The 20,794-nt window shown below is 42.6% G+C and overlaps 1 protein-coding gene and 1 pseudogene across 1 annotated transcript; both read left to right on the top strand.

Annotated features, from left to right (window-relative positions):
- The first annotated feature begins 4,074 nt into the window (after positions 1-4,074).
- LOC124662540 lies at positions 4,075-5,703 on the top strand (annotated as a pseudogene).
- A 3,035-nt stretch (positions 5,704-8,738) lies between these two features.
- On the top strand, positions 8,739-13,091 carry LOC124666600 (probable histone acetyltransferase HAC-like 1). The gene is made up of 5 exons (XM_047203939.1): positions 8,739-9,161; positions 9,521-9,626; positions 9,737-9,986; positions 12,257-12,357; positions 12,459-13,091. The coding sequence occupies exons 1-5, from the start codon at positions 9,028-9,030 to the stop codon at positions 12,675-12,677; spliced, it is 810 nt and encodes a 269-aa protein (XP_047059895.1). The 5' UTR covers positions 8,739-9,027; the 3' UTR covers positions 12,678-13,091.
- Positions 13,092-20,794: the final 7,703 nt, after the last annotated feature.

Here is a 20,794-nt window from a genome sequence, read left to right as displayed (position 1 = left end):
GGCCGCGAAGGCCCCTCCTGGGCCGCGCCGCCCTAGTGTGGCGGCGCCCCGTGGCCCCACTTCGTCTTCCCTTCGGTCTTCTGGAAGCTTCGTGGCAAAATAGGACCCTGGGCGTTGATTTCTTCCAATTCCGAGAATATTTCTTTACTGGGATTTGTGAAACCAAAAACAGCAGAAAACAGCAACTGGCTCTTCGGCATCTCGTTAATAGGTTAGTGCCGGAAAATGCATAAATACGACATATAATGTGTATAAAACATGTAGATATCATCAATAATGTGGCATGGAACATAAGAAATTATCGATACGTCGGAGACGTATCAATTACATATCCAAATTCAAACACTTTTCATTTAAAAGTGTTGTCAGATTCAAAAGTATGCAGAAGTTATTTAAATTCATATACAAAACACTTCTTAAATATTTAAAAGGATGCTAGATAAGAAAATAGTAAACAAAAAAAGTATCTTTGCTTCTGGTTGGTACCACCAACCGGGACTAAAGGTCTTTTGGCGCGCGAATTATAGCGGCAGCCAAAAAGGCCATTGCTTTCCACCGCGATCGCAAAAGCATTTGTAAGTCAATGTGGAGTTGTTGTTAGGGACAAGATCCCGATAACTGTTCGAGAATGGAATGAGCCATCAAAGCTGGAAGATGGAGTTAGTTTTGCCCACGACAGATCCAAAAAAGGCCTTTAGGAACCTTTCATGTCACATTTTACCGTACTGGTCTTGGAGACTGAAGCGCTCACAGAAGCCATGAGGTTGAAAGTCAAGGAGTGGCCTCTTAAGAAGATTGCCACCCAATTCCAGACCTTCAAGAAAAGATTATATAAAGATTATATCAAAGAGAAAAAAAGCTCCATAATTCACTCGGACCACTAGAGAAGCAACGGGGTCACTGGGACGATGTGAAGTACAAGGAATCGAAAGAAAGCTAAGGAAAGGTCGGAAAGAATAAGAAAAATGCAGCAAAAAGGGTACTTTACCATAATCTGGGGACAGTTGGCTACAAGACTGTCATTCCTAAGTGGGATGAAGCTGAGGCTACCATGTGCTCTGAAGGGATCACTCCAACTACATATGGTTGGTCTAGAGGATAAGAAATTTCCTACTTCGCACGGGTCATCGTATGACCCAAAAACAGGGCTTCTTATACACAATAATGAAACAATTGTTGTAGCCTACAAAAACCTTGTTGAAGCAATCAAACAGGTTCAAGAGGGGTTGTTCTATCCCGATAGAGAAAATGATGAGCTGACAAAGGCCCTGAAGAATAAGGAACACCATGAAGAAAATGAGGCTTTGGACCTTCTGCTCCGTGGAAGACTGGGTTTTCCGAGGACGATAACACTTATAGAAACCGTTCGAGATCAAAGAAGCGGCAGACAGATTGGCTGCACAAGTTAGAAAGGGATGGCTTGGAAATATATGACATGGTAAAATAGTTAAAGCAGCACATGGGCAAGCAAGGGACAACTGTTCAGCTGCAGCAAAATCCTGGGTTCGATAGTGTCAGAAACCACTTAATTCTCTGAGAGTTCGATCTAAACCCTCGAGTCACCCTTGCGGAAAAAATCACCATTGCTACATTACTCTGCAATTTGAGTCCCAACACGTTGGTATATATATGTATACGGTTCCGTTGCCACCAATAGCCTCTCCATACGAAGAAGGAGATATGGTGTGCCAACAAGTTGAACTTTGGTAAAGAAATTGGTTTATTTCTTCATCTCTTTTACTTTCATCACTTATTCAGTTTTGTTCATCTGATATAACTACCATCATTATTGTACGTCAGCTTGAGGCTCTAGACTTACTCTTCTCTTGTTGACTATGTTATTTTTCTCAACATGTTCTTTCTTTACTACTCTATTTACTTGTTTGAAGACTTAGATTGATCTATGTAGCTCTGTTTTTCCATGGTCATCAATCTTATGCTTTACTCATCATGTTCATACTTTGAATATATAGTGTCTGCTTGAAGCTTCCGCATTTGTTTATTAATTTGCATGAATTTTTCTCAACTCCTAGTAACCCCCACTACAGTCGTCATATCTGATCTTTCTGTTAAGGTACATGAAGAGAACTCTAAGGATGATCATGTTAATGCGCTTAAGGTATCATTTGTCAACAATCATCAATGAGCATTATACTTGAATATAATTCAAGCAGCATCAAAGACTTGTCGGTGTAATTCCATTAAAATAGGTGATACTTTATAAAATAAGATCAAAGTATATTAAGTAACAATTGAAGTATACATGATGAAATGTTGGTTTTGCGATGCAAATGTGAATATCATGCATGGATACATGTTAGTATGGGCATCATTATACATCCATATGGATATCTTCTTGGGTACGCGGCAGTCACCTTTATGGGTATGGATATTACATTGTTCAATTTGCGTGTAACCTGACCTATTGCCATATTTGCATGAGGCTCTACGTTATTTCACGTCGTAGAAAACGTCGGTCAAACCTATCATTAGAAAGATATAATACTCAAACGTTGAGACATATATTTGGCGAGCACGTGCGTCGCGCATGAGACTCCAACATAAGGCATACCGCCCCTCCCCTTTCAGTATAAAACGCGCATCGATGTAGTCCATCGGCTCTCCAACCCCCCCCCCCCCCCACGTCTGAAGAGATTGCTATCGGTCTACCGCAGCCGATCAGCCCCCTCTCGGCTCTCCAACCCCTCCCTCCTCCCCCTCCCCTGCCCCCCCGCCCACCCTCTTAAGAGATTCCTACCGGTCTAGTCAGCCCCTCCCATTGCTCCGCATCGCATCGTTGGCAGCCTTTGCACCTCTCGCATGGACGATCAGTTGCGTTGTTGGCTACCACCATCACCCTGGCGTCAGACAAGATGGTGAGTCGGCTAGATCTAGAATTTCACTTTGTTATTTTTGTTCATTTTTAAGTGACAAGATGAAGTTCAAAATTGCTATACTTGGAACACCTGTGGAGTTAAAGATTGGTTTGAATTAAAATCGCATGACAAGTTTGATGCATAATTGGTTCACGTTAAGTTTAGAGATCTGCAATTATTGTATAAATGTCGCAACTCTTTCATGTTGGGAGAGCTACTAATGGGTGTACTTGACCAATGGAGAACTCCTCGAGACATAGTCACTACAAGTGGACCCTTTCATGGCCCCACTTATATTGTCTGATCACCGAAGGATAAGTAGAGGCATACATAATTATATCTTAGCCACCAATATTTCGGAATTAATTCCTGCCAAACAATAGTTTTTAAATCATTTGCTGCCATCAAACAATAATGTTGGAAAGTTATTTTCTTACAAACACTGTTGCAGAATTAATTTCACGATATTGTTTGGCATAAAATAATTGTGCAACATTACTATTAGGTAGTCTCATTTGATTTCACAACAATTGTTTGGTAGAAAGTAATTCCGCTCTAAGTGGATAATGATGTGGAATAATTTGTACAAAAACAAATTGTGAAAATATTTGCTACTGCTGAAAAATAATGTTGCAAAGTTAGTTTCTTCCAAACAATGTTTCATATTAATTGCACAACATTCTTTGGCTGAAAAAATTATGCAAATATATTGTTTGGTGGTAGGGAGTAATTTCACGTCTTTTTTTGGTAGTAAGTAATTTCACATCATTATCTTCAAAGAGCGGAGTTAATTTGTACCAAAGAATTGTTGTGATATTAATTGCTACTACCAAATAATAATGATGCACAATTATTTTCTGCCAAACAATGTTACAAATTTTATTTTATAACATTTTTTGGAAGAAAGTAATTGTGCAACACTAATGTTCGATAGCAGAAAATAATTTTGCAACGCTTATTTGGTAGGAATTAATTTTGCAAAATTAATGATTAAGAGGTAATTAAGTCTGCCTCTACTTATCCTTTGGTGATTATACTATATAAGTGGGACCACGAGGGCTCCACAATTCGTGACTTTGGGTCGAGGAGTCCGCCATTAGTAAAGTCACCTCCTTCCTCCTCCCGACATTTCCACCATCCGAACCCTACCACCTCTAGATACCGGAGCAGGTGAAGCCGATGGATCAAGTCGGTGGCGATGACATTGGCCGTGCCGACACTACGCCACCGCAGCATCGAGCGGACACACAATGTGGTTGGCCTGGCTACAGAGTTTGATCACGAGTTCGTGATGTTGCGCCAGGATACCCGAGAGAAGATGTAAGCTCTTGTTCCTTTAATGTGCTCCAATTCGTATGAATAGAAGTTCATTAAAAAAATTATAGTTTGGAGTGATCGAATGAACATTACTACTAAATCATTGGTTAGTGGTTTTAATTACGTGCTATAAATATTAGCGAGTATGAAGTTTTATTACTTCATTTCATTCCAAAAATTACATAAGTGATCTACATACTATCGAAGTTAATAATAACTCCCATGAAGTTCATTATGGATTACATATGAATTCTGGAAAATGGAGGGTGAACTTCAATTATCTTCTATGTTCCAACATGTTATTTAAGTTGTTTGTCTGAAGGTAATATGAAGTAAGAGAATAATTTTCTAATTGGGTACTTGTTGTTGAATTGGCAGATTTGAGTATTTAGGAAGGAGAACAACGGATCCTACGTGGTGGCCAAGACTGCCGGATCTAGTGAGGGCGGCTCGAGGAAATCTTGTTTAGAAGATACCCAAACAAGGTGTTGCTCTCTTTCCTTCTAGTAGTAATATTTTAGATTTGGTTTTCAAGCAATCAAGTCCCTTCTCTGAGCAAAGTAAATATTTCCGTGTAATCATTTTAGCTATTGATATTTTGTGGTTGTTTGGGCAGAGGGATTACCACAATATGACGAAGGAACCAAGTGAGCTACACTTCCTGTTTGCTCTCACGATCTTGAGTGCTCAGCACCAAGAAGTTGAACAAACCCAGCAATTATTAAGGCATATAGCATTTTCCGGTGGGTATGGGACGATGACTATGACACAAGGTGTCACGCAGGGTGCAAATGAAAATTCTGGAATGTCTTACGTACCATACAACATGGGTCCTTCAGTTGGTGCAAGCTTGGTTCCACAGAGTACTAACATGGGCACCTCCCAGTCAGGTACGTATGGTTTTACTGAAATTGTGCTTATATCATGTCCTTAGGAATGTGTGCCTAATTAATCTTGATAATATTTTTGTAGCCATTAAATAGAGTTGTAGACTAGAAGTCCAATAGCCAGCATAATATTTTCCCTTCTACTAACTTAGTTTCTTTTGCCTTGTTTTCTTTCTACAAGCTCACAATGAGCATGTGAACACAGAGTTATCTTTGGGGATGAACCTTACACATCACAGCTCGAGAGTGTCCAACAACAATCATGTAACAAGAAAGGTAGACACATCTGAAACCAACAGAATTTTGGTAAGGACTCTACGCTATATATACATTACCAATACCATATGTAGTGGGTAGCAGCTCCCTAAGGCTCCACTTAAAAACTGCAGTCCATGGTGTCGCCGCCACCTCCTGTAACTGTGGAGGAGGTCCCAAACGAACCGAAGTTCATTTGCCCAGTCTGCTTACACGAAATTGCGGACGCGTTATCGACTATCTGCGGCCACATCTTCTGCAAGGAGTGCATTAGGGCCTCCATCAAGGCTCAGAAGAAGTGCCCTACCTGCAGGACGAAGCTGAACCTGAGAAACATCCACCGGGTCCACCTTCCGACGATGGACTGAACTGATCTAGCCATTCTGGGAATAGTGGAGCCTCAGCACCCGGCCCTTTTCCTTGCTGCCATCGTGACGATGTTGTATTGCTATCTGATTTGTTCTCCACAGGGTTATCATCACCTTTTAGTGTCCCCTCAGTAGTATAACAAGCCATGTTGCTGCTAGAAGCTTTGAGACGTTGTTACTATACAAATGTCCGTAGTGTTTTGTTGTGGAAGCCTGTGCTTGCTACTTAATTTGTAATTCGTGCGCAAAGAAATATCCAATATTTTTCTGATGTTGAAAATTTGTAAGGACTTCTCTTACATGAGTTTGTAATGTAGTGCTATATGTACGATGACTTTTTGTCCGACACATGTACGATGCACTGCATGGCCGTCCGTTTCAGCTGGCTAGCAATCTGCCTCCGTTCCATTGGCGTTTCGTACATACTTCGGACAAAGTTTGTCGTACGCAAAGCCATTCCGTTTTGTGATGTCAGTTTCCATCGCACATAATTTGGATCGTATGGGTGGCCATGCATCTAAATCCAAGTGGATGTCACATCTTCGCGAGCCTCAATATGCACAACACTGGCATATGGCTCTGTGGATGTCACAACTCACACCTTAATGGGTTTTGAACTAATCACCTAAATCCAGGCTAAATTCTGTTTGGGGCCAATAAAATAAATTATGAGTTTATCAAAGGAACCCTAGTACCAATACGGCGTCCATTTGAATCCGAATGGCATATGCAACCTCCACGTCATACAGAATGAAAACACAATTTGACTATTTCTTACTGCTACCTCTAACAATTAATATTTGTATGCTTTCAAAATATTTGGTGATTAAATAAAACTAGGAAAAAAATCTAAGAGAAACATCTTGTACGTTGGAGAATATCATATATTTGTTGGTGCTTCTCGAGCACCGAGCCGCGATTTGCAAGATGAAATCCAAAGTTTGGCATTGATTGGTTGTATCTGACAATGACCTTAGTTATGGCATTGTTTTGAAAACTTGGCTATTTTTCAGGGTAAAAATTTAAGATCTTCGATCACACGACAATAACACCCGTGCATCGTAAAAAGATCGTATATAGTACGAATTTTATAGAGATAACGTCATTTGCCTAAGAATTAATTAATTCTCATTTAACTGAGAATTAGACATACCCTATATAATAGATATTTTTATAATTATATTTGATAGTTAATACTTTCAGTATGTATGAACCATTGGTACTATTCGCTAAGTAAACCTGCGGTGAACAATTGAGAAAAAAATGTATGTTCGTTGATGTGAAAATACCATCTAGAGACCGACAAAAGGCATACGTCTTTTTTTACTCTCTTTTTCCAACAAGAAACTATCAAAGGTGATTTCCGTAAAGAGACTAATATGCGGTAAATAATAAAATGCTAAGTAATATTACCTCCCTTCCAAAACTTAAAACTTATTAGAAATTAGATTTAAAAAAAGGATTTTATTTCAAAATGGAGGTAGTATGTGGCAAAAGGTACTAACTCAAAAAATGTGGAAAATTTAAAAATATAAAAGCATCTTCAGTCACGTCCTCAAAACGGCCAGCTTCGCTTTCGTTCCCCTTCCTCCTCTGGTGCTCCCGTGCCCTCCGCTCCTTCCGAAGCATAAAATCATGCACCGGGCGTTCTAGCGCCTCCTCGAGGAGCCTCTACCGCTCGACCGCCATGAAGAGGCGACCCCCTCCTCAATAGGCGCCTCTTCGATGGAGATTTCGACGATACGCCGCCATGTGGCCACGAACTCCCTCCTCCTAGACGTGAGTGTCATCCTAGAGCTACTTTTTTTGACGTAAAATCCTGGAGCTACTTCAACGACTCATGACTGAATGATGGTCTTCTGCTCCCCGAGGTCCGGCCCGTCGCTCCAGTCCTCCAGGTCATCGTCCTCCTCATACTCTTCCTCCTCCACTGCTGCATCTACCTCCGCCTCTTGCTCCGCACCAGCCATGAACTGCACGTCGAGGTCGACGATCTCCTCTATGCAGCTCCGATTCCCCCCCCCCCCCGTTTGGTGTCCTGTAGAGCCGTTTTGCCAATCGTATGACCTCCAAACGACCTCCCAAACAGCCATCAATGGCAATATAAAATCATAGTTTTACATTAAAAAGTTCAGCAAGGCAAGCTCGTAAAATAGTTAACAAGTTTTGAAACACATAAAACTAGGCCCCTCCTTTGAGAATCCACAAATGATCCACTAGATCATCTTGTAGTAGGTGATGAGTAGTTGAGTCTCAGATTTCCTAACACATGACAAATGAAGTAGGTGTCGTACTCCCTGAAGGCCAACATAATCTTCATAAACAGCCTCCACTTCATCATGAAACAACGCCAAAATGTCACTTTGTCGTGCAACGGTCATCCGTAAAGTAGCCAGCATACAACATGCAGTAGCCCTCCAGTCTCTGCCTCGGCTTGCTCTTGCGCTGCCCTGGCCTCGAGCTTCTACGTCGCGGCTTCAAATCCTAGGTGTACATGTCTAGGAGGCAAGAGATAATCTTCATATGCTCGTCAGCGGCAATGACAACAGTATCGGCCTCTTCCTCCAGTAGAGCGGCGACCACCTCCTCATCGTCTGAATCCATGACCAGGCAAAACGCCGAACACCACACGGGCAGCATGGCCACCCAGCTCCTCTAGACGGGGTTGTTCTGTTCGAACGAACATGACGACGTGGGAGTCACTACGAAGAGGAGCAACTTCGTCATTGTATGTGTGCAAGGGCAAATCATCAAGTGCCAAAGTAATATGGGGCAAAAAAGATATCTCGGTATAATGGAGGGCAAAACGTAAACTGCCCAATTAAAGAAGGGCAAATAATAAATTTCCCCTAACAAAAAATAAAATTAGATTCTCATTTAGGAAAAGCGACCGGACAATGACGTCTCCAAACACGACCCGAAGAAACAGTATCCCCAAACGACTGTTGATGCTCTTAGCTGCCCCATTTTGCTTCTAAGAAAAAAAGCAGCCCCATTTGGAAGTTTTACCGTGTGAACTAAAAGAGGGTTCGGCAGCAGAGCGTGCGGCAACTCCAAAGATTTTCAGGAAATAGGCCACCCTTGGTAAGTCTCCTCCCCTTCTTCCTCCCGCCTTCCTTCCCCAATTCCCCAACCTCAACTCCCAACCCTCGCTTACCACGCTCTCCGGCCGCCGTTCCCCGCCGTACTTTGTCCGCCTTTGGATTCACCCGCTTTCACTAGCCCGAACCTCGTTTCTGGGGTGCCCAGCCCCACTGATCTCTGGAACCTTCCCTGTGAAGGGCCGCCGCGTGGCGTGCCTGTACGGGCAGGCAGGCGGTACGGATGGATCGTGCCAGCGGCGTTGGCGGCGGCGGCGGCGGGATTACTCCGCTCCAGCACATGCCTGATGCTGTGGGCCTCGCCGCAGCGGCTGATCCCCAGTTCGTTCTGATGCGCAACACTATGCGCGAGAAGATGTAAGTGGTCATTTCTTTTATCTTCACCAGTTGAACCCAATAGAAACTTACCACCTATAAAACTTACTAGTATATGGAGTGAAATCGTTAATTGTACGCCCTAAACAATAGAATCAAGTATTATTACTGCTTTATTTCATCCCAAAATTGCTGAGGTGGTCATATATACACTATTGAAGTCATTGACTTCGTACAAGTATACATGGGCTAGCACATAAATTCTGGAACTTTGCGGGTGCAGTTTAATCCTCTTCTCAGTTCCCCAAATATACATATAGTGTCAAAACTGTTGTTCAGAATCTGATATGAATTAAGGAGATGGCTTTCTTTAATTTGATACCCTGTTCTTGAATTGACAGATTTGACTACATAGGAAGGAAGCAAACGTCGGCTGACTGGCGACGGAGGCTGCCAGAACTTGCGAGGCGGCTTGAGGAAATATTGTTTAGAAAATTCCCAAATAAGGTTCTGCTCTCTTTCCTTCTTCTTTTCTTGCAATTGAGTACATCTGGAGCAAAACTAAATATTATTGTTTCATCATTTAAGATGTTGATATTTTCTGGCTGTTTGGGCAGAGTGGGTACTACAGTATGATGTTGGGACCAGTTGAGCCACACTTGCAGTATGCTATTAAGTTCTTGAGTGCTCAGAACGCACAAAGGCAACGAGAACTGGAAATGTCAAGGCAGATTGCATCTTCCCCTGGTATCACACAAGGCGCAAGAGAACTTTCTGGAGTGTCTTACATAGCACACAACATGGGCCCTTCCTCATCCGGTGCAGGCATGTTCCATCAGAATGTCCACATGGCTGCCTCGATGCCAGGTGGAGATTGTTTTTGTGAGCCTGTGCTTATTTCCTTTCGGGCTGCGTACAGAGTGACTTAACTAGCAATTCTTCTCTAGGCATGTTATGGGCTTCTAGCCTGGAATCCAATAGTCAGCACCATATTACACAAGAGTCAATAGCACATTTTTTAGAGTCTAGCTTGCGTGTTTGATAAAAGTGATCCACTTACTAGTTGTTATATGCTAAGAGAGTTCTAAGTAAAATGTTTGCCTGGAAGATCCGTTATCAGAAATTAGCATTATATTCGTTCAGACTCTTAACTCCTTTATTTTGTATGGCTTACTATCAATTAGAAATGTGATACCACATTGTTCAAACTCACAACATGTGTCAGTATCCATGTATATTATTTCCAAATTAGAAAGATAACTCTGTACTATATAAAAGGAGTCATATATATATTCAGTCTTGAAGTTTTATGCTCCATACATATGTATTTTTATTTCAGAGTGAATTCCGCTTTTTACTCCCTATTTTGACCTTTTTGACATTAATTACCCTATTTAGGAAATTTTCATCCAAATTACCCCACTTAGCCAAACTTATGCCAATTTTCACCCAAGGCTGCCGTTTATTATTCATTCCCCACATCCATACCCGTACCCTCTTGTCTTGGGCAGGGTATGGGTAAAAACAAAATATCCATTCACATCTGGGCATGGGGAGGGTAATTATACGGTTATTCGTTAATTTATCCATACCCACTCACGTCATGGCCGCTTTCACTATTCGTACCTTCCGCACGAAATTCTGTGGAGCAGTTACGAGTCGCGCATGAAAAACGGCGCTGGTCGCTGCTTTCTCTGCGTTAAATCACGCCTGCTCCCTGCTGTTTCCGAAGGCCACCATCAAACTGCTCCTTTCTTTGCTTATCCACTGGGTATGATGTACCCATCGGACAATACCCATTCATTTTGGGTAATGGGGAAAGCAAGCTTGGCTGGGTATGGATAAATCTGGGCATGGACACGGGCGTACCCAAACCCTCCCCAACGGCTCCTTTATTTTCACCCCTTCTAAAATTTTGTGAGCACCTTAACCGGTGGTCCTGGCTGTCAAGTACACATGGTGGCCATGTAGGCGATTTTTCTTCTTGTGTTTCCCTTTGCGGTTCTTTTCCGGATCTGTGCCTAACGGGGATTTCACGGTTATCGGGTATGGATAGTGGTAACACAGACCCATCCCCACCTTACCTAATGGGGAGAGTTTGCCTCCAATAAGACCCCCACGGGGATAAAGTACTAACCAAAACCGTCCCCTAATAGGTGAATTAACCACCGGGGATCGGGGAATGGGGCTCCATTGCCAAATTGAGGAGGGACTATTATATTGTGTTTTTATCTTCATTTGTATGCATGCGGGGTGCTTAGCTGTAGTATTGTGGTTACTTTGGCTGAATGCACCTTGCCGTGTTTGAGAAAAACTCTAGTGTCATGACCTACAAGTAACCTGTTGTGGGCTAGTGTTTCTATAGAATCTGAGAGTTCAATTTTTTTTCCATTCATCGGCAAATACGATCCTAAACTTTCAGAAATACTCTAAGGTCTCAAATGCTTATAGGATGGAGAAACAAATGAACAAACTGGAAAGTGAGAAACAAGCATACAGTACACAATTATACAGAGGGAAGAGATGAATATTTAGTACTAGTTTGTCACATCTGGCCTTTGGCTATCGTTGGCAGTCACCTTGGCAACTCCTTATTGCGTCGACTGCTACGTGCCTACGTCGTCCAAGTCCTATTAAACGAATGATGCGAGAGTAAAACCCAAGAAGAAAAACTGTCTATGTGGCCTCCACGTGTACCTGGCAGCCGGGATCCACTGGTCAAAATGCTCACAAAATTTTAGAAGGGGTAAATGTTGGCACAACTTATGCTAAATGGGGTAATTAGAATGAAAATCTGCTAAATGAGGTAATTAGTGTCAATAAAATCAAACTAGGGGTAAAAAGTGGAATTTTCTCTTTCTTTTATTTCCTAGTTTGCACTGTAAGACCGAAAGGCTCGAGAGGAGCCTGGCTTTATATTAATAAGGCCAAACGGCTGAAAAACTAGCATATTTCCACAACACCACAGCACACAACGCAAGGTTTTAAAGCCTATTTCAGACATGGGGATAACAACAAAGCACAGGCCTACCGCAACCAAACAAGGACTGCTGTGTAGAGGCTCTGCATAGTTCTTAGTTTGCTTTTATAGATCTTATTTCCCTGTTATTAACTTAGTTTTGTTTCCTTCTTTATAGGGGAAGCTCCTGCTGAGCATGTGAACACACTGCTATCTCTGGGGATGAATTCTACACATCACGGCTCGAGAGTGTCCAACAAAAATCCTATGATAACCATGGTGGACTCTCACCTATACTTTGCCAATACCATAAGATAGTATCATAGTAGTTACCAGTTCCCTAAGTTATTGTTTTAACACTTCAGCCTATGATGATGCAGGCATCCCCTGCAACTGTGAAGGAGGTCTCAAAGGAACCAAAGTTCAGCTGCCCAGTCTGCATGAACGAGCTGGTCAATGCGTCATCGACCACCTGCGGCCACATCTTCTGCCAGAAGTGCATCAGGGCCTCCATCCAGGCTCAGAGCAAGTGCCCTACCTGCCGCAGGACGCTGAGCCTGAGTGATTTCCACCGAGTCTACCTACCGACGTTGGACTGAACTGATACAGCCATTCTGGGCGCAGTGGAGCCTTGGCACACGGCACCCACTGGCATTGTGTTGATTCTATCTCAACTCTTCTGCACAGGGATATCATCACCATCCAGTTCCCCACAACAATCTAATAGGCAATGCTGCAGCTGGCAGTTTTGAGATGTTGTTACCATCCCAAATCTGCACCCGTAGCACTAAAGAATACCATACTGATTTGCTCGAACTCTGTGCTTGCTACTGTGTGATGTGTTTGCGGAGAAATATATATTGGTACTGTTAGAGGCATGTGATGTTCTTATATGATGTCAGTTTGCATCCTATAGATTATGGATTGTATGACCATGCACCTAATTCCAAGTGAACTGAGCATTTTGGGCCTAGATCCTGTTGGGCCTAGAAAACAGTTCTTCCCTAAATAAACATAGTTCAGCTACTAGCTTTGCACTAAAAAAAAACCAAGTTTAGAGCATTTTGCTGCTGTTAGGGGCCTGTATTGTTCTTATATGTCAGTTTGCATCCTATAGATTGTGGATTGTGTGCCCATGAACCTAAATCCATGTCAACCGAGCATTTTGGGCCTAGAAAACAGTTTTCCCCATTAAAAAAACAGTTCAGTTGCTAGCTTTCCACTAAACAAATCAATTGCATCTGAGCAAGTCCAGCACCAGGTCCATATACCAGTTCAGCCACTGGGTTTCAGGCTTGCTGCTCCCTTTACCAAAGCGATCATTTAGCTAAGCCAATGTGCCTGACTGAATAAACGCACACTAAAAGAAGATGCCTTGGTCAGACGAGTTCTTGTCGAACAGTTACCATCTATAGTTAGCCTAAAGCAATGGGCGCTGATACCGCACCATGGATGCTGCCGTTGACGGCTTGACGGCGACGGGGATAGGAAAGAAGAGTCGGGGGGCGTATGGATGTTGACGCGACCGCACGCCATTATCCCCTCTGCCTCCGGCCTCCACTCCATCGGCCATATATGCTGTGGGTGAGTGGCACTAGGTAACGCCTCCCTCCTATGGCGGCTAACCTGCTAAAGCTAGCTTCGAGAATATAATCCACACTTGACCTGACCACCTCTCCTTGTTAATCTTTTTTCATTTTGGTGCCGATGGCATGAACAAGGACCAACTTTTCCCTCTCCTTCTAGATTTTCCGATACAAAAATCGCACTGTAAATAATTTGGAAGATCCTATCTCGTGGGACTTTATTCCTGTGCAGCAATGCTTAGCTTGGAATACATTTTTTTAAAGTTAAACAAGATAAAGTTTATGGAAAAAATACCAACAATTATAATATAGATCCGTCTAGACCTCGGTAACCGAGAGTTAGAGTAGCTCTCGGTCACCGCCTCCCCACCTCATTCTTATTCTCCTCCTGCCACCGCTCCCCCTCCCCCTCCACCACCGCCGGACTCCACGCTCGTAGGCGTCGCGCTGCCACGCCGCCACACCACCCCACCTTGCCTGAGCTCCTCCACCCACCGGTCCACCCCCGCCTCGGCCGTCCCGCTATGTCCAGTGAAATCTCTTATCTTTTCCAACGCAGGCAAACACCCTCCAGCTACGTTTATTAATTGCTCGCCTCTGGCTTGCTCCATTCCTCATTGCCACCGGCTCCCACACGGCCAACCACGACATTGATGTCGCCAACGAGGAGGTCCACATATGCATCTCGAGGAAAAAAAGGAGACCTAAGTAGATAAGGGACCACGAACCTTGGCACGAGATATAAGGGAGGAAGTGTCGATCGAGCTCTATCTTATTTCTTGGTCACCTAAGATCTAACAAAAGGGTTATAATATTATGTAGGTATAAATATGAAAGTATAATTGATGGTGTATCTAATATGATTGATTTCATATAGTCGGTGGGTTTTCTAAAAGTTTGATCACACTTTGTATGGTTTGACTTTTAGCAAAATTTAAGCGCCTTGTTTTACGAAACGGATGGAGTAGAATCGAAAATCTACTACTTCCTCAGATCCACCAAATTTGAACTAAAGCTAGGACAAGTATTATGAATCGGAGGAGTAATATTCTACTAGAAATTGCAGGGAAGTAAAAGAATCATTGAGTACAATCTCTCGGAGAATGGCTTTGTGTATGAGAACTCTAAAAGAAACTATATGATGAGTTGATGACCGTCAGTTCTTTGCCGTTGCTCGATCAAACTTGCAGCGCCAGACATGGTCTTTCCTGAACGCTTCAAGTTAGGTGCGCCGTCCGTGTCCCGGCGGCCAGGCATGACGATGGCATTTAACGCACAAGGAGAAAACACTGTGGCGTGGCAATGGCATGACCCGCGCGCGACGTGAGCTCGTCAACGAACTGCCAGCGCGCCTGGTGGGAGGTCCTGTTTAGCTGAATCACTCACGTCTTATTCGGCGACTTCCATTACCTGAATGTGGCAACGGAGGCGGTTCCCCGCTGATCTGGTGACATTTTCCCTAGGAACTTTGAAAAGAACAATGGGTGGTGTTTTGATACATATGAACCTATCATAGAAGATACTCTAGGAAAAACTTGCTATAAGACACCGTTATTTTCCAGTGTTCGCTGAAACACACCGCTCAATTATGTAGGTACATTACAATTATGTGTCACATTTATCAGAACACATCACCTGATTAAAAGCTGAAACTTTTGCATTTTTACCTATGATGACCATGGTATGGCTGGTTTTGAAGATAAAATGCAAAACATTCTATTTTAATCGGACGATGTGTTCTGGTTCCGAAAAAAAATCGATTGTGCACCCAGACAATATGATCATACACAATTCTTTGGAAAAAACATTTTACGCGATATGTGTAAAAAGATGAAAAAATACCAATCATGTTGGAGCATCGAAATTCTGCGTACCAGCCGTGTCCTACCAAAAATGGTGATTCTTCAACTCAAAGTTACCTGGATGACTTGGCTCGGCGTCATTTCTGGTGTTGTCAAAATGAGTTTCAATTCGAGGTGTTTTTTTATTCGGAACATTCTTCCTCAGGCATATGCAGAAGTAGCTTTATTAATCCGAGAGTTTGGACTTATGATTTTATCTCTAGATCATCTGCTCAGGATTTGACAGTGTTCGCCGTGGCGTTCTGCTTTCTTTGGGAAGCACGGAATGGAGTTCCGAATGGGGACAGTATGAAGCATCCTAGAACTCTCGCCGAACAAACCAAGGCATATACTGTTACAAAACCGCGTAAATAGAAGTAGATCAAACAAGGAACAAGAACACATATTTTTACGTGGAAAATCCAGACGGGAAAAACCATGAAACACACGGCGGCGTTCTCACTATAATTGGAGGAGTATTACAATACACGAGAGGACAAACCCTCTACGTGCTATCAATATGTTGTATCTCTCTCATCTATTCTATGACTACCTGCGACTATATATAGGGGCAAACAACGGAGGTGGCGTTTTGGCACACGCGTGCATATGCACCCATTATAGAAAATAATAAAAAAATAATTTAAAAAATGTCAAAAAAATCTGACATAATTTTTTTGGTATACATCGTGACATCCTATATTCGTTCACAAGTTTTCATGGAAAAACAACATTTTGTGTGGTGTGTACAAAAAAGACAAAAAAATGTCCTGTACGTAGTCGTGTTACAGCATCAAAATTTGTCTTTTTACAGGAGCCATAGAAAAATGTTTTTTTTCTTGAAAACTTGTGTACCAACATAAAATATCTAGATGTACATGTAAAAATTTAGTTTAGAATTTTTTGACACTTTAAAATATGGATTCACATAATGGGAGCATATGCTCCTATGAGCCAAAGTGCATTTCCCGGCAAACAACTTTCTTTCTTGGGAAATAGAGTTGTAGATGTGCTACGTCTAGCACGGTTGACACGCAGTAGTCCTTTAGGACTCCTTCCATAGTACAACAAGTAAATAGATTTCGGTCATATTCAACATATACTGACATGATCGAGCTACATCTTCGCAAACCATCTTCTCACAGGTGTGATTCCAGTCTAGCTGATGATAAATGGAATCCACCGCCAACAGGTACGGTTTGGATAAATGTGGATGCAGCTTTGTTCTCGTCGTCCAACCGAATGAGAGTATGCGTCGTGATTCGAAACCACAACGGTGAATGGCTGCTTGCAGCGAGCTCATTCCGGATGTCACAGTGCCAGAACTTGCAGAAGCACTTGCCGTTAGGCATGCATTGGCTCTCACTCGGGAGGAAGGCTACAACAAGATCATGTTGGCTAGGGATTGCCTATCGGTGGTGCATCGCATCAACAGCTCCACTCTTGGTCGCTCGTTCTTGGGAGTGGTCATTCAGGACATCAAGAAGGAGGTTTCAAAGTTTATTTCTTACTCTTTCTTCCATGTCCCTTATAAGAAAAAAGTATCGGCTCATGTTTTAGCTTGTCGGTCTGAAACTTTTGGATCTATAAGTTTCCGTTTTGTTGCACCAGATTGCATCCGGGAGATACTTTGTAATGATTTGATTTGATTTGATTAAAAATGCCAATATTTTCCTCAAAAAAAGACAAGGTTCAGCTAGCACGGAAATATCGCAGACTCTTTTCCTTTTTCTTCTTCTTGCGGAAAGATGTAAGGCCATGTATATGTGAACTCAGCCCTCATAAGAACATCTTTATAAGAAAAATAATAAAATCGTTGAAAAGTTCAGCACCATGTTCCTTGTGCGACCCTCGACTGTGCCCCATGAGAAAAGTTCGATGCCGCTTCTAGGCATCCGGCGTAGCGAAGCTCGTGTCCATAAAAGATTGAAAAAAATCCATCCGCTTGTAGAAGGAACAGTTAGGAAGTCATGGGGCAGACTAGAAGATGTCGGCGATCGTGATCTTGGGAGATCGCCATCTGAAGCTAGCTGGATGGGTTGGCGGATCGGCGGTTTTCTGGATGGGATGTACCGAGATGGGCCGGGAGATAATATCAACTCTGGACAGATAGAGATGTGGGACACAAAACTCGCAAGTTCCTTGACGAAACCATACCTGGCTGAGCTTCATCAGTGGAGGGGAACTTGAGGACGCCAATTCCCCGCGTCGTCATCCCATCCAGAAAACCACCGCCGTAGACAAATATTTACCATGTCCGAACTAATGACCGGCGATCAACTTCAAACTCGGCCCCATCGATGGTCATTCACTCCTTCTGGAAAGATTATCGATCTGAGGCGGGCTGAAGGACATTTATTCTAATCGCCCCCAATGTCCCTTCACCGGAGATGAAAAACTCGAAGATCATATGGGGCAGTCACCCTAATCCGAGGTTTGCCACCCTCTTGCCGTGTCGTAGCAACCAGCGGAGGGCTGGGGAACCAGCCGTGGCGGTTGAGGGTAGATGAGATCGCCTCCTGGACAGTTTATGGCCTCTTTTCCTTTGTGGGACTTTTTTTTTAACGTGTCGGACCATTTCATAGGCGCTCCACATTCCACATGGAAACAAAGAAAAACCGCTGTAGCCTGTAGGATGATGGGCAAGTCCAGCAAAAGAAGTTTCTTTGTCCAGGAAAAATCCAACTTTTAATTGTCACCTCGAAGATCTTGTCACCTTGAGGACGGTCGTGAGTCGTGACTGCTTTTGTTGACGAAGACCATTGCTTAAAATCATCTAGAAGCGACCAAGCCATTCTGGTATTGTGAAGATTTAAAAAAACGAAAAAGAAGAAAGGGACGATTGATGATTCGCGTGGAGCTAGCCTCCTACGGCTGTTTTCCGGTTGCTCGATGACGACGTGAATACGGCTGGGTTGGGGGATGCAGCGGCAAGTACGTTCTTTGGCATCCAAAAAAATAATACTCCAGTAGTGGTTATTTATCTATATCATCATGGAGAGGCATATATGTACACCTATCTTGTGTAATGGCTTCATCTCAGTGGCGGAGCTAGGTAGCTATCTCTATCTGGTCCACTATATTATGCATTTCTTTTTGCTCATTCTAGCTTCAACTTGAAAAGACCACAACTTTATGGATGACGGGTGGATACATTATTTTTTAATTATTTTTTGAGCATTCGTGCAGGTCTACTTCACGGATTGGAATAAGCCGCTGGGCCGGGCATTTCTTCTCGTCTTGGCATGAAGGTGAAAAGTAGTCGGATCCGTGAAAATGATAGCAACTCAGCACTAGGTACTTCATTCAGAAAAATATAGTCGACTGAACTATATTTGAGATTGAAATTTTAGACTACTCATACTAAGCGGTTTGTACCTCCCTTCTCTCGTCCAATCTAGAAATGTCACGGTCAACAAAAGAATATAGTCGACTCTCAACTATGTTTCTTTTAAATGCAAAAATTTCACCGATCTATTAATAATCATCAACAATGGTATAAACAGCCTTAAAAGTAATAAAAATTACAAATATTGTTTTTAGATCACCTAGTGACAACTACATATATTAGCACGAGCCGAAGGCGTTCCGCCATCCTCGCCCTTTCATCAACGGAGCCAGTAAAAGCTTGTAGTTGTAGACCTTGTTGCAGTAGATAGACGAAAAGTTGTCATTCTAAGATCCCAAAAGACAAGCACATCAGAGCAACAACCATCGCCAATGATGACAACCGTAAATCAGAAGAGACCAATCTCAAACTACACCAACGAACACGAAAACCAACTAGATACCGCAAGATCTGTCGGGGCACATGAATCCACGCGACCTTCGTCGGCACTACATGCACCACCTGAGCGAGAATAGAGCGGAAAGGACCTTATTCCGACTTAGGGATGTAGCCGCCGTCTCACCGTACCGAACATACATTGGAAAACAACATAAAAACGAAGAACATGAACCCTCCCGCCGGCTAAATCCGATCGCCTCTTTGCCATGGAGTTTTAAAAATTGACTACTTATACATGCCAATTTTTACCTTTTTGTTTTCTCAGGTCCAATCCTGAAACATCACAGTCAAAAAATTCTAGAAGTATTGGACTTTAACTTTCCATGTTTTCTTTCACCTAGTTTTTCAAACGTGACCAGGCAACATTGAGAGCTACTCATAAAGCACACACTCCTATTACAACAAACGTGAGGTGTGTTTGACTATACAAGGCCACACTTCTCTATTTTTTGCTCAAAGCTTACGATGAAGGGTGGCAGAGGATCCGATCATGGTAGGACCGTAGGACTAGGATTCAGTAGTTTACGATTTCCTACAAGGCGTGCGGAATGGATATGGGGTCCCACACCTTGAAATCCACTCGTGGAGTTCACCGGTACTGGCCAGAACAAGAATTCTTCTTGCGTCAGTATATAATCTTCGAAACTGTCAGACCGTGGGCCCTGCCTCCCACTGACAAGGAAGTTTCTGCTCATTCCCCTCTTGGCAGGTCGTCTCATTAATTTCGCTTGCGCCCACCGAAAGTTATCGCTAAATACCATCTATAGCTTCTCTCTCTATATAGATTCTCAAATTAATGAAATCAAATCTAAATCCAGATTTAGGAAAGTGTGATTATTAGCGGAAATGATTGCTGGGGAGCGAGTACTTGTGTACAGCTGTATTTTTGGCAGAGTTTGAGAGGACTAATTAGGAATTTTGTATTTTTAGAAAATGAGGGAGTTTCTTAGCTGGTGGAAGAAAATAAAGAGAGAAAGGACGACTCCTCCATGGGGCACATAGAGTCATCCATCTTGACTTTCTCAAAAATAATATCTTGGCATCTTTTTTTATATAAAAGGCAATATTTGGGCATCTTTCATAACAAACCCTGGTATTCACCAATTTTTGCTCAATAACATTTGTTCACCTTTTCATATAACTAGCACACAATTCATTTTTATTAGTAGGTACGCATACCATGTGTTCTGTCATGATTTGATTAATTATAAACAACGACCGTACTATATCAAAAATTCAATTTCTCTAGCTCAAAATCTAGCACTTTCACCCATTGACTTCAAACTTATGTTCATCCACGTCGTTAGCCTATGATTTTGCATGCTGATCAAGTTAGTACATGTGTCTTTGCATCATTGCATGGCATAGATGTTGTTATGGATGCACAGTACAAGACAGGCAAAACACATACTGGACGATGCTAGCTCAACCAATTTGATAGTTAGTCTATAGATTAAAACAATAAAATAGCTAAGTGCAACTTTTTGGTGAAATGTATTCAT

The sequence above is a fragment of the Lolium rigidum genome, chromosome 6 (genome assembly GCF_022539505.1).
Source record: "Lolium rigidum isolate FL_2022 chromosome 6, APGP_CSIRO_Lrig_0.1, whole genome shotgun sequence".
Classification (NCBI taxonomy): domain Eukaryota; kingdom Viridiplantae; phylum Streptophyta; class Magnoliopsida; order Poales; family Poaceae; genus Lolium; species Lolium rigidum.
Note: the sequence above shows the minus strand (reverse complement) of the source record. Positions and strands in the feature narration are given on the sequence as shown.

Excerpts from the sequence above, each read along its gene's own strand:
- LOC124666600 (XM_047203939.1), top strand. The coding sequence starts at position 9,028 with ATGGATCGTGCCAGCGGCGTTGGCGGCGGCGGCGGCGGGATTACTCCG. Across the intron at positions 9,987-12,256 it reads CATGGCTGCCTCGATGCCAG|GGGAAGCTCCTGCTGAGCAT; the intron begins GTGGAGATTGTT and ends CCTTCTTTATAG. Across the intron at positions 12,358-12,458 it reads AAAATCCTATGATAACCATG|GCATCCCCTGCAACTGTGAA; the intron begins GTGGACTCTCAC and ends ATGATGATGCAG.